General features: G+C 53.1%; 1 protein-coding gene across 3 annotated transcripts in view; it reads right to left on the bottom strand.

Moving 5' to 3' along the window:
• Positions 1-14349, bottom strand: part of DTX2 (deltex E3 ubiquitin ligase 2) — a 37282-nt gene that overhangs the window by 2568 nt on the left and 20365 nt on the right. For 2 of the 3 annotated variants that reach the window (XM_012759071.2, XM_012759070.2), the window contains 5 exons: positions 10470-10570; positions 5324-5464; positions 2672-2745; positions 1260-1418; positions 180-341 (listed from right to left, as the gene is read on the bottom strand). In XM_012759071.2, the coding sequence (XP_012614525.1) occupies positions 180-341; positions 1260-1418; positions 2672-2745; positions 5324-5464; positions 10470-10570 (637 nt within the window). The remainder of the gene's footprint in view (positions 1-179; positions 342-1259; positions 1419-2671; positions 2746-5323; positions 5465-10469; positions 10571-14349) is intronic. The other variant, XM_012759072.2, reaches the window with a different exon arrangement.

Below are 14349 nucleotides of genomic sequence, written 5' to 3' on the forward strand. Positions count from 1 at the left end.
CCTCCCAGCTCCGGCCTGAAGGGGAAAACTGGAAGCCTGAGTGTGGCAGCATAGGCGTCCTCACCCCCAATCCAGGGCGCAAACCGCTGAGAGAGGGGTGGGCTAGGAAAAGGAGTGCCTAGGAGTGACAAATTCCAGAAAGATCCCAGGAGGCTCCTCTTGTGCAGGGTCCCCCTTACCTGGATGCCGTGAGGAATGTTGTAAACGATGAGTATTGTCCCGCAGTCCTCATGGCCTGGGAGTGACATCTGGAACCTCATCACCTCCATCTTCCCCCGGGGCTGGGTCCCAGTTTTCTCTCCATAGATGGTTTTGCAGGAAGGACACTGCAAGCTTCCATCCTGGGATAAGGCAGATGCAACAGACTATGTCAGTGGCCCTTAGACAGTCACCTCCCTGTCTAGATGGGAAGAGGCCCAGGCCAACCCCGTTACAGAGTCGCTGGCAGATCGCCTGGCTCCAAGGCAGCCTCCTCTCTCAGAACTGGATTCTAACAGCTTCCTTAGAAAGCTAGTTTTGCACCAGAAACTAGTTATGCAATTTTCATGGGGGGGGGGAGGTGGACATCAGGAGACTGACATCAAGTAGGAAAGTAGGTTCATGAGCCAGTTTCCACAGCTGAATCATGTTAAAAATCAAACAAACTCCTGTACATGACCTGCTGGTGCTGGCCTCTGGCTGGTACAGGACAGCCAAGGGTCCTGGGGAGAGAGGCCAAGCCAGGCCGGAATGGCTCTCTCATGACTTGGTTCTCTCATCTTCCCAAACTCTGTCCGTTCTGGCTAAACTCCACTGGAGGAAGAGCAGCTGGTGTCAGCTGCTGAGGGCTCGAATGGGACTCTCCCCTTGGAGGCTGGCACGGGGCCTCTTCTTCATCAATACCGTGCTGACGGCACAGGGACATTATAAGGAAGAGTGAGCGCATGTAAGTGGCTAGGGGCAAGATGGTGCCCTGCTCCTCAGGAGCCCAGGAGACCCCAGGACTGGCTAGAGGGGTCAGGGGAACCAGCCCTGTTGGCTACCCTTCCTAAAGCATGGGGCAGGCCTAAGATAGCCAGCTGGGCCACCAAGGTCTCCATGCTGGCTCTACAGGCCCATGATCATCTTTTGCTGGAGGAGTGCTCCTGGAGTTTCCCCAGAGCCCATTAGCTACCCCTCCCTCAGGACCCTTAGGCCACTGTGGGGCCAGGACTGAGGACGACACCTCAGGAATGTGGGGTAGGCTACCCTGCTCCCCACTCCCAGGGCAGTGTGGGTACCTTGTTGCCATTGCAGTACATGGCCAGCAGGCACAGCAGGTGGAAGGCATGGCTGCACTTGGTGAGGTGGCCCACAGCTGTGGGCCCGATGGCCTTGCTGTCAGTCATGTCACTGTACCCAGATACCACGGACAGCTTCTCCATACAGATGATGCAGTCCTGGAAACAGAACAAACACAGGGCATGCTTGCCAATGTCTGCTGGGCTGAAGCAGGCCAGTCTTGTAGAAAAAGGCCTTCATCTGCTGAGATGCTAGAGTTACAGTCAAAGTCAGTTCAGTAGTCATTTGTTCCATAGGCTGGGAACATAGATGAGTCACCAGGACCTGTGCCCTCAAAGGGCTTACCAGAACGCAGGCCTGAGACAGCAGTAGGAATAGCCAAAGGGGGAGGATGGAGGAGGGTGGGCTCCTCAGGGCAGAGGCTCCCAAGCCAGGCCTTACAAGGGAGGCAGAACCGCCAGGTGGACAAGCAGAGAATGTGTGTTCCAGGAAGAGGGAGAGAATGTTCTGAAACACATAATCAGCTCGTGGATACCTAAAGTGGGCAAGGCCTGAATGGGGGTGGGAGATGAGACAAGGGCTGAGAGAGGACGGGATCCTAGAAGGTTCTGACGGCCACACTCAGGAGCTGAGGCCTCATTTTTGGAGTCAAGGGACCCTGCTGAGGAGCACTGTGCAGGGAGCTTGCCCACAAGCCAGGCTGTGTGTTGGCTGTGTGGATGGCAGCTTGCAGGGAAACCCAGGCCAAATAGCCCCGTTATGCCAGACGGGCACAAGGACAAATAGACAGATTTGAGTGCTGGGAAACAGGAATATAGTGAGGGCTTGAGGAAGGGTGGGACATGCCACGACGACTGTCAGGCTTGTGTCCAAACCTGTGCTAACCATTCTTCTCACATATTCAGCTTGCAGGAGGAAGATGCAAGCGAACAGAGTCCTCGGCAGAGGGGTTTGGGTTCTACTGAAGCTGTGGCAGTTTGGTGGGGCCTAATCACAGGAACCACGACCAGCTCTCCCAACAGCTAGAGAGGAAGGGCTGCCACCTGGACAAGGCCACCTCACTTCTACACCACCATCAGCCCAGGGGTAGAGTAGACATACCCCACTCTTGTCTCCAGGACCCCCGGGCCCTTGGGCTACACAGAGTCCTGGACCAGGAAGGGAGAGCTTCGCTCACGACCACAGCTCCTTAGTGGCAAAGCTCAGACCAGAACACACTGTGGGCTCAGGAGCTGTGGCCACCACCTGCAGGAGGCTGGAAGACTCAGACAAAGGGCCTGGAGCACGACCCTGGCACCCAGGGACACCTGGGAAGTGCCCTTCAAACAGAGAATGGCTGATGTCCTTTCCATCTGGAGCCAGCCCCTTTTCCAAACAAAAATGAAAGCAGCCTGGCTCCCAGGACACATACCTCATCCGGGGGTGTTTTTAGCTCTTCAGTGTAGTTTTTTATCACCTGCTCTGGCTCTGGCTTTGGAGACCCTCCTAGAAGAGAGAGGAACATAAGCAGTGTCCCAAAGAGTACGAACTGCAGAGGATGCCAGAGAGGAAGAAAGACAAGGGAGAGTCCAAGCTGCCAGGAGGAAACGTTAGAAGGGCTGAGACGGGGAAGGTTAGCGTGCAAGACAGGAGAGCCTCAGCGCCAGGCACAGAACACTCCAGAGCTCTGCCAGGCAAAGCCCCGTCCAGGCCCAACCATGTGGGAGCCTGGCCCAGCCCCAGGAGCCCTGGAGGAGGCAGAAGAGGGCAGAAACAGAGGCGCACATCTCTTAGGAGCTGCATCCCAGCACACACACAGTCAGGAAGCCTGACCTGGGCTCTTCTGACAATGCCCAGGAGAGTTACAGAGCAATTTTGAGAACAAACTACTCCAGAAGTTCTGGCCACATTATTTTATCCAACTTTCATTATTCTCAGCAAGAGAAGAAAGTTTTGAGTCCAGTGTGTACCGGGAACCTACTCCATACAGGCACCTGCATGCACGCCAACTGCAGACATGAGCCACACTGACCCTACTGTGGTAAACAGCCTGTTTCTGACCGTGGGGGCTCAGTCACATGCCTACAGGTTCTTAAGGCGAGCGACTCTGGGGAGGGGCTGAGATACAGGAGTACCCCCTGGCTGCCCTACTCCTGTCTATGCACATGCGCACAGCTGGCTTGGAGCAGGTGCTATGTCTCTATAAACACCAAACTCTACACCAAATAGGTCCCACCTAATGACTAGAAACTCCCAGGACTAGTGAGAAAATTGGCATGGCCTGGGGATTTCTCCAGGCAGCAGGAGCAGCAGAATCAGAGAATTGGAGAATTGCAGCCAAGCCCATGAGGGAGCAAAAAGAGGGACCAGGAAGAACAGGGCAGACCTGAGAAAGTGACTGTGGCAGGGATTCTAGTTCAGGTCACCATGGACTGCTGGGCCCCTGCCTCTGTGACCAGAGGGGGCTCTGGTTTGAATCTGAGCTCAAAGCCATCAGCCTTGGGGCTGCAAAGACTTGTACAGCTGAACTCCTTGTAGACTAGAGGCAGCCAGGTGGACAGCAACCCGGGATGTGGCTCAGGGGAGCAGAGGGACATCAAGTTTGATTCTGGCTACTGCTATGACCAAATCACACCACCAAAAGTGAAAGCTTAATACCTAACAAAGCTGTCACTGCTATAAAGGCATTAGCTACCATCACCTGAAAGGCAGCTATAGGCAAAAGAAGACCACACAGTCCCACAGCCCACCCACACCCATATACACCAACAGACTTCCAGACCCCATACCCTGGGCACTACAGGGATAAAGCCAGACCATAAACTGACTACTGACACAAGGTGGCCATCTTGATGGCTGGGACACCTTACTCAGGCTAGGGGAACCTCTTTTGAAAAGCCTGCTGGCTCTAGGACCGTCTCCAGGTGAGCCTGGGACCGCTGCCCCGCCACGGCAGCTCAGCATCCATTTCCCCTGCCCACCCCAGCCCAGGCAGCCTTTCAGAACCAAGGGAGCTTTTCATTAGCCACATTTCTCAAAAGGAGCTGGCCAGGTGAACATCAAAAGGGACTCACACAAAAGGGACATCTGAGCCCACGTAGGCCAAGAGCCTGTGTCTTTCCCAGGCATACTCGAGTGCCAGAGGCATCTGCCAGCCTGGCCTGCCACAGATCCCTCTCTACCTCCACAGCAGGGTAAGAGCAGACTGTGCAGAGCCCTGGGCTGGGGTCAGGGGCTCCAAGGCCAAGCCCTCCATGAGCCCAGATCCTTGCCTGTGGGGCGGGGGCTTGACCAGGCAATGGACACGACAAACAGCCACTGTCACCACATGCCAGGTGCTTCATGTGTCTATTTTCTATTCCTCACCAAGCAATCTAAGTAGGAGGCACCGGCTCATGAATGGAGAGGACCTGCATAAGATCACAAAGCTGGGGGGGGGGGCTGGGGGAGCCAAGCCCCCTCCCTACACACCACCAAACTGGGCTCGCAGGAGTCCGTGCTTCTATAGCCCAGTGAGGGAGGCACGCCCACCACTAGCTTAAGAAAGGTCCAGAACTTACTACCATAGGCCCCTCCACACAAGTCTCATTAAAACTCCTAACACCTACAGTGGTTCTGAAATCTTCTTCCCTGGCCACGCAACAGGCAGGGCAGCAGTCACTGGAGGACCTCTCTCAAGTAGCCCACATGTACAGCCAGACAGGGCTGGAGAACAGGGCAACAGGACTAGGCTGCTCTCTGGGGGTCTTACCTGAGACACTGGTCCCATTGGAAGGGACAAGTTGTCCCCATCCTGAGCTAGGCCCCACCCCTTGCTATACTTTGGTGTTTACAAAGCCGCAAGGTCTGAAGAAAAAGCCCCTCTCATCCCAGCTATGCCAGGAAGGGGGAGAAGCTGAACACTGGGTCTTGAGTGGAAAGTTGGATCCCAGATACCGCCTCTGCTGCTGAGCAAGGGCCACAGAGCCCGTCCCCCCAGGGGACAGGAAGCGGAGAAGGAAGAGCCATCCATGTGGAGAGTCAGAGGCAGCAAGACTTGGAGGCGGCTTAGCAAAGGCCAGAGAGCATTTGTGACAGGAACTACCTTTCACGGACATTTTCCTCAATCTCTTAACTGAGTTGTGACTTTTAGAGGCCAGACAGGAGGCGGGAGGGCTGGCGGGCTGGGGTGCGCGGCTAAGACACACAGGGAGTCCAATGGCTGACATCAGAATACTCGTCATGCCTATACAGGGTGTGAGATCAGACATGCAGAGAGGGGGAGAAACATTAGAAGGGGTCATTTGGCACGAGACGTCAACAAACTCTGCTGAGGTCAGGAGGTAGCTCTGTGAATGGCCACTGGGACCCATGAAACTCCCTGGGGAATCTGGCCTCTGGAAGCTGCCAGGGCCAGCCCAAGCTGGCAGGATGGAGCTCCAGGCCAGGAACCAAAAGCCACCGGCTCTCATCTGCATCCGGCCCCAGGTCACACAGGTGTCTGTACAAGTAACAGACCAGCCCAGGCCCAGAGTGTACAGATGGGAATAGTCATTTGCTTCAGAAGAGCAGAGAGCAGAGGGCAGAACACCACCCTAGGAAGCTGCCTGTGAAGTTCAGGGTGGCGTCCCCTGTGCCAGCTGCAGGGAAGGGAGCAGAAGGGGCAACAGGGAAGGACACAGCCAAGCTCTGGAAGCATAGATGGGGTCACCTGTACAGGGCTGGCTTCAAGGGCTCACCCTTCCCCAAACCCCTAGAGCCCCCTGGCCTGACCATGCCCTCTTGTCTCCAGGTCACTCTGCCTCCAGTGGGGCTCTGTCTGTCCATGCCCCATCTGGCTTTATCTAGGTGCCACGGCCTACAATGACATCGCTGGGGTGGGCAAGCAGGACCACTGCCTCTTGAGATGGCTCCCATGCTGAGGTGCCCCCACAGCCCCTGGGAGACTCTGCTGGGGCAGCAAAGGCCCCAGGCTGTGGCTTCCTTTTCTGGTGCCCTCAAGCAAGGGTGGACCCACAGCAGGCAGCTGTACCGACATGGACAGCCTCTGCTTCCAGAACCTGGTGCCCACGGGGACAGGCCTGGCTCTTCAGCCTGGTGACCCACAGGTGTCCTGGCTGGACCCCACCCCCACCCCCTCCACACTCCCTGATGACCCAACACTCCCTGGGACACAGTGTGTCCTCCTGCTGGACATCTCTAGAGGCGACTCAGAGGGGTAGGAGGCAGCCAGGCCAGCCACTGGGCCTCCACTAGAAGAACAAAACCATTCATATTCTGGCAAATGTGCCTAGAAGGGGACAGAAGCAGAGGCTAGCCACAAGGCTGGGCAGCACACCAAGTCACGCAGGGTGAGTGTGGTGGCCCCTCAGCATGGGTCACTGAAGCACATGTCAGAAGACTGAGGTTCCAGCCTGGACTCCATGTCAGTTAACAGAATGCCACCAACATCCCAAGGTTGTTCCTGGGCTCAAATGCGGTTCTTTTGGAAACTAAATATCAGGTGGACAGAACAACAAGCAGGCAGAGGTGGCAGAAAGATGGGAAAGAACAGGAACAGATGCAGTTTTCTTCACAAGAACTCGGAGGGGGGAGGAGCGCGAGGCAGGCGGATCGCTCAAGGTCAGGAGTTCGAAACCAGCCTGAGCAAGAGTGAGACCCTGTCTCTACTATAAATAGAAAGAAATTAATTGGCCATCTGATACATATAGAAAAAATTAGCCGGGCATGGTGGCGCATGCCCGTAGTCCCAGCTACTGGGGAGGCTGAGGCAGGAGGATTGCTTGAGCCCAGGAGTTTGAGGTTGCTGTGAGCGAGGCTGATGCCAGGGCACTCACTCTAGCCTGGGCAATTAAGCGAGACTCTGTCTCAAAAAAAAAAAAAAAAAAGAACTCAGGGGGGCCTTTGTATTGCCCACATCCTCTGACTGGAACGCGCCTTCCCCACCAGCTGCCCCCCAGATCTCTCCTCCAGCATCGCCTTAGTGGGCAGGCCTTCCCTGAACACACTCTGAGTCATCTGTTCTACCCTGAGCTTACGAGAACACCCTCTCTAATAGCCATGTCCCTCCACCTCGCCAGCCCCTCTGCCCTCTTCCCGCCTGAGTCACTCTCGCATCTGTTCCTGGCATCCCTCAGCACGAGCTCCGTGAGGTGAGGACACTGCCCACGGCTGTGTCTCCAGCACCCAGTGCCCGGTCTGCTGAGGCCCATGGTCTATGTGTGCTGAGGAACGAAGACGTCCCCGAGGCAGCCATCAGCAGTTCCCAAGAGGCCAGCACAAGCACCACTCCTGCCCTTTTCAACACAAGACCCACTCCCTGGAATTCAAGCCACAGACACACAAGTCCCAGTCCAGAAGCCTGGAGGGAAGGCAGCCCCTCTGCTGAAGGTCACCTCCGCAAGTAAGCCCGATGACCACCCACACCCACAAAGCTGCATCAGATGGGCAGGATGGTGGGTGCCACCAAGGGTTCACCATCATCTTCCTCAATAGCAAAGGCTCAGGGATAGCTCCAAACTCCTGACACCCCTAAATCACCTAAAGAGCTGGGACAGCCACAGCTTTTTCTCCACTCATCAGACAGGACTCCTACTGTCAGAGTCCCGAGAGGGAAGCCCCATTCAGACCCTCATCTCCCAATTTGCAAGCACCCCCTTTCTGACAGCAAGGGCCAGTCTTTCATCTAGTAACCAGGGCTGAGATCAAAGCCTACCCTCCTTCCACTCTTCTGGGATCAGGCAGTGCCCTTACTCTCTCTCAGGCAGGCTGCTAACCCCTCACCCCCATCCCCACAGTAGTATAAATCTGGTGCCGAAATGCCCATCTCCCTGAGGTCACGGCCCCAGGTGACAAGACACTGGGGCTGGACACAGGCTTCCAGGGGCCGGCCAGGTTCCTCTCATTCCCTTGGGGCCCCAGACTTTGGTCCCATCAGTAGGTCCCAATCCCTAAGCTTCGAATTTCAGGGAGACAGTAGTCTGGCCACAGGCTCCAGTCTCCCTTATCTCCTAGCTGCTACCAAGTTCCTGAACTTTGAGAGGCTGTTTCTCCCTTAAATAAAAGGAGGTTAAAGCCGGGCGCGGTGGCTCACGCCTGTAATCCTAGCACTCTGGGAGGCTGAGGCGGGCGGATTGCTCGAGGTCAGGAGTTCGAAACCAACCTGAGCAAAAGCAAGACCCCATCTCTACTATAAATACAAAGAAATTAATTGGCCAACTAATATATATATATATAAAATTAGCCGGGCATGGTGGCGCATGCCTGTAGTCCCAGCTACTCAGGAGGCTGAGGCAGAAGGATTGCTTGAGCCCAGGAGTTTGAGGTTGCTGTGAGCTAGGCTGACGCCATGGCACTCACTCTAGCCTGGGCAACAAGCGAGACTCTGTCTCAAAAAAAAAAAAAAAAAAAAGGAGGTTAAGATAGAAGCCTAACTCTAGGATTGCCCCGAGAGCCAGTGTGACAGGGAGCGTGATGTGAAGGACAATGTGGGAGGCAGCCTGGAGAGGGTCCTCAGCCTCTGAGCAGAGCAAAGGGAGCAGGTGCCATTCATGACGCAGGGCACCCTAAGAGAGGAGCCATTTCGCTTAAGAGAAGTCACTGCGACATCTGCATACAGCCTTAGCAGTTACACACAATCAGGCCCACAAAGGCTCGAGAAAGCCCCAGAGCCCACAGGTGGAAGGGGCTAGGCCATGGGAAGCCCTGCCTGTTTACCAGCAGCCTTTCTCTAACACCACTGCACACATACACACACGTAGTCTGACTTCCCTGTGACTCCCAATGCCACAAGGCAACCTCAACTGGGCAGGAAATTTCCAGTCAGCACATCTTTGCTCACTCTGTTCTCTTGGCCCAGGCAGCTGAAGCAGGTTCGAGAAGGCCTGCTGGACAGGGTCTCCCCTCCCTGGCTTCCCACCCCCACCTCTCTGGCTGTTCCTTCTGTGTCCCTCATGAGCTCCTCTTCCCAGCACACCGCCCATGGTCCCTGGAGGCTCACACACGCCCCTGGGGGGCCAAGGGCACCCGTTCCCCGAGATGCTCCTCTGAGATGCACACCCAAACCCCTCACTGCCCTGGGACAGCTACACCTGCCACATCACAGCCATCGCCCCCTTCCAATGCTCCCACCAGACTCAGAAGCACCCAACAGTGACGAGGAAGAGCCAGATCTAAAGCCAGGATGCCTGGGCTGTGTCCCAGCTCTGCCACAAGGTGGCTGCCAGAGAATTTTAGCCTCAGCTTCCTCCAATTTAAAATGGGAACAAAAGCCCCCACACCTCACACTTATTTAAGGATGAAACAAATCAACAAACATGCAGAGCCCTGAGTGATTTCCATGATGTGAAAACTCATCGATTTCCATGTCGTGAGAGTACCAGGTCAAGGTCACTCACAGCAGGCCTCACCCTTGTCCTCTCACAGCCAACCCAGCTGCCACGACAGAAGGCTCTCATCTCTGAATGTCTCAAGCCAAGCCCCACCCCCTCCATCCCACTGCCATGAACCTAGTCACTCCACTGAAGTGTGAGGTCAGCCCCACATGGGCCTCCCTGTCTCCAGGGCTGTCCCCTCTAAACCACCCTGCACTATGACAGTGACTCACTTAAAACACCAACTCTGGCTATCTAAGTCCTCTGCATCAACCTGTGACTGATGGACACACACTATTCTGTCCACCTTTTTATACACTCTGCATTTCCCATAAGCTCACCCCAGTGGCTCTGCAGCCTCAGTGGCTCCCACTCCCACCCCCACCCCAGCAGCAGTGTAAACCTGGTGGCTCAGCAACACCTGTAAAAGGACTTTTAAAAACAGCTCCAAGACCTTTGGGCAGAAAAAGGTCTAGCTGGGCCCAAAGGCGTTTATTTAAGACAAGATGTCAACCACAGCCAAAACAGTTCTAGGGAATTCCCCAGAGGGACCCTTTGTGTAAATGCTTCAAGCATTTCAGGACAGAGAAGTGACTCTTTAACCATAATTAAATTTGATGCAAAAATTTTAAATGACGTGAAAGAACCATACCCAGGCCCCCATAGTCATCAGGCCCGACATCCCCAGAGCCAAAGGAAGGGGCACCCAGGCTCACTCTAAGGGGACACCATAACTGAAAAGAGGTACAGCTCCTCCCAGGGAGCACCCTGGGGGTTTTCCCTGAGGTCGGAGGGTGACAAGACCCCCACCCCACAGTGTCCTTCCACCAAGATCCATGGGGCACAATCTGTTCTGGAACACAAGAGCAGGGCACCTACCTGCAAGCGCTTGCTGGACCCTGCTGGGCTTTGGCATCTGCACAGGCACAGTGGCAGGGGTGCTCCCAGGGCTGCTGGAGGGACCACTGGGGAGGGAGGCACTTGGGGAAAAAAGAAAGCAAAGCTTAGTGGAAATGAGACAAGACCAAGAAATAGGGTGCCACTGAGGCTCCTTCCCACTCTCTCTTTCCACAGCTGCCTGTGTGAAAGCAGCCTTTTGTTTTGTTTTCCTGGGCAATTCAAAGAAACCCTGAATACAACCCTAAAACAAGAGTTCCCACAGTACCTGTACAGAGAAGAAATCTGGCAGAAATCACATTAACAAAGGGATCAAGACCAACATCACTGGTAAGAGGACAAATCAACATCCTGAACTCCATGATACGGTGCTCTGAGACAGGATTTATGTAGGATTTATGTAAAAAATGCATTATCTCATTGGGTGTGGTGGTTCACGCATGTAATCCTAGCCCTCTGGGAGGCTGAGGCAGAAAGATCGCTTGACCTCAAGAGTTCAAAATCAGCCAGGCACGGTGGCTCACGCCTGTAATCCTAGCTCTCTGGGAGGCTGAGGCGGGAGGATCGTTTGAGCTCAAGAGTTCGAAACCAACCTGAGCAAGAGCGAGACCCCGTCTCTACTATAAATAGAAAGAAATTAATTGGCCAACTAATACATATTGAAAAAATTAGCCGGGCATGGGGGTGCATGCCTGTAGTCCCAGCTATTCGGGAGGCTGAGGCAGAAGGATTGCTTGAGCCCAGGAGTTTGAGGTTGCCGTGAGGTAGGCTGATGCCACGGCACTCACATTAGCCTGGGCAACAAAGCAAGACTCTGTCTCAAATAAAATAAAATAAAATAAAATAAAATAAAATAAAATAAAGAGTTCAAAACCATTAACATTAAGAGTTTGAGGCCGGGCGCGGTGGCTCACGCCTGTAATCCTAGCTCTCTGGGAGGCCGAGGCGGGTAGATTGCTCGAGGTCAGGAGTTCGAAACCAGCCTGAGCAAGAGTGAGACCCCGTCTCTACTATAAATAGAAAGAAATTAATTGGCCAACTAATATATATATATATATATATATATATATATATATATATATACACAAAAAAAAAATTAGCCGGGCATGGTGGCGAATGCCTGTAGTCCCAGCTACTTGGGAGGCTGAGGCAGGAGGATTCCTAGAGCCAGGAGTTTGAGGTTGCTGTGAGCTAGACTGATGCCACGGCACTCACTCTAGCCTGGGCAATAAAGTGAGACTCTGTCTCAAAAAAAAAAAAAAAAAAGAGTTTGAGACCAGCCTGAGAGTGAGACCCTGCCTCTACAAAAAATAGAAAAAATAAGCTGGATGTGGTGACACGCACCTGTAGTCATAGCTACTCGGGAGGTTGAGGCAGGGAGATCACTTGAGCCCAGGAATTTTAGGCTGCAGTGAGCTATGATGATGCCACTGCATTCCACCTGGGGCAACAGAGCAAGATTTTGTCTCAAAAAAACCCCAGCATTAGCCAGGTGTGGTGGCTCACGCCTGTAATCCTAGCTCTCTGGGAGGCTGAGGCGGGTGGATTGCTCAAGTTCAGGAGTTCGAAACCAGCCTGAGCAAGAGCGAGATCCCGTCTCTACTATAAATAGAAAGAAATTAATTGGCCAACTAATATATATATAGAAAAAATTAGCCGGGCATGGTGGTGCATGCCTGTAGTCCCAGCTACGCGGGAGGCTGAGGCAGGAGGATCACTTGAGCCCAGGAGTTTGAGGTTGCTGTGAGCTAGACTGATGCCACGGCACTCACTCTAGCCTGTGCAAGAGAGTGAGACTCTGTCTCAAAAAAACAAACAAACAAAAAAAAACAGCATTATTTCAATCCAATCATGGGAAAACATCAGAAAGACCCAAATTAAGGAACATTATTTAACAAAGAACCTCTTCAAAAGTGGCAAGATTATGGAAGAGGAGGACAGACTGACAAACTGTTACCACCTAGAGGAGAAAGGAGAATGAAAACTGGATATAAAGTGGGGCCCTGGACAGGAGCCTGTGATACAAAGAGGATAGGAGTAGAAAAACGGTAAAAAATCAAAAAAAGTCTCTAGTTAACAGTATTGTACCAACGGTAGTTTTCTGGTTTTGACAGTTGTACCATGTTGCACATGGTGTTCACATTTAGAAGAAGTCAGGTAAGGGAGATATAGAAACTCTACTATTTTTATAACTTTTATGGAAATCTAAAATTAGCACAAAATAAAAGGTCTTTTATGGCTTGGTTGTGTTTTGTGTTTTTAGAGACAGGGTCTCACTCTATCACTCAGGCTGGAGCACAGGATCATAGCTCACTGTAGCCTTGAACTCCTGGACTCAAGCCATCCTCCCACCTCAGCCTCCTGAGTAGCTAAGACTACAGGCACCCACCACCATACCTGGCTTTTTTTTTTTTTGTAAAGATGAAATCTTGGTATGTTGCCCAGGCTGGTCCTGAACTCCTGGCCTCAAGGGAGCTTCCTGCCTCAGTCTCCCAAAGTGCTGGGATCATAGGCCTAAGCCACTGTGCCGGCCTTTTTTTTTTTTTTCCTTAAATGAGGGTTTTGCTTCCCACAGTGACTATGTTCAAGCTAGCCCTTTGGTTTTATGTCATCATATATTTTTAAATGATAACAAATGCATGCCATTATGGTTTGGGAGGGAGCCCTGTGTTGAAAACAGTTGGTATAGGTGGCCAAGATCCTGCTAGCTCCTACTCCTTCCAGTTCCTGGGTTCTCCCATCCATCCCTGCCCATTTTAAATGATGGATTATGAAGGTTATGAAACCCTCCCACGTAGGCCCAGCACTAGAACTCCCAAGACAGAGCCTAGGCCAAACCAGGAGCAGGGAAGGCACTCAGGAGGTGAGGACAGCTCCCGGCTAGTGCTACCCTCACAGCTGCTGCAAACCAGTCACAGCTTCGATGCCTCTCCAGGCGGCCCCAGATCCTTCCCCACCATCAGCCACAGGTCACAGATCCCACTGGTACAGAGGAGCTAGCTGGTTCCCATCTGAACCAGGAAACCTCACACACAGCAGAGATGCAGCAGCCAGGGCCTGGTACAGGGTATGGAGAACAGGTGCCCAGGCTGTTTGCTAAGGTGAAGAGGGAGGTTGTTTTGTTTGAGTTTCTTGATTATTCTTCCTAAACAGGTTCACCTATGTGGCTGTGCTACTCAAAAAGCAGCTTCTGGACGGGCGAGGTGGCTCACACCTATAATCCTAGCTCTCTGGGAGGCCGAGGCGGGCGGATCGTTTGAGTTCAGGAGTTCGAAACCAACCTGAGCAAGAGCAAGACCCCGTCTCCACTATAAATAGAAATAAATTAATTGGCCAACTAATATATATAGGAAAAATTAGCCGGGCATGGTGGCGCATGCCTGTAATCCCAGCTACTCAGGAGGCTGAGGCAGCAGGATCGCTTGAGTGCAGGAGTTTGAGGTTGCTGTGAGCTAGGCTGATGCCACGGCACTCACTCTAGCCTGGGCAACAAAGTGAGACTGTCTCAAAAAAAAAAAAAAAAAAAAACAGCCGGGCGCGGTGGCTCACGCCTGTAATCCTAGCACTCTGGGAGGCTGAGGCGGGCGGATTGCTCGAGGTCAGGAGTTCGAAACCAGCCTGAGCAAGAGCGAGACTCCGTCTCTACTATAAATAGAAAGAAATTAATTGGCCAACTAATATATGTATATAAAAAAAAAAAAATTAGCCGGGCATGGTGGCACATGCCTGTAGTCCCAGCTACTCGGGAGGCTGAGGCAGCAGGATTGCTTGAGCCCGGGAGTTTGAGGTTGCTGTGAGCTAGGCTGACGCCACGGCACTCACTCTAGCCTGGGCAACAAAGCGAGACTCTGTCTCAAAAAAA

The sequence above is a fragment of the Microcebus murinus genome, chromosome 19, assembly GCF_040939455.1.
Source record: "Microcebus murinus isolate Inina chromosome 19, M.murinus_Inina_mat1.0, whole genome shotgun sequence".
NCBI lineage: Eukaryota > Metazoa > Chordata > Mammalia > Primates > Cheirogaleidae > Microcebus > Microcebus murinus.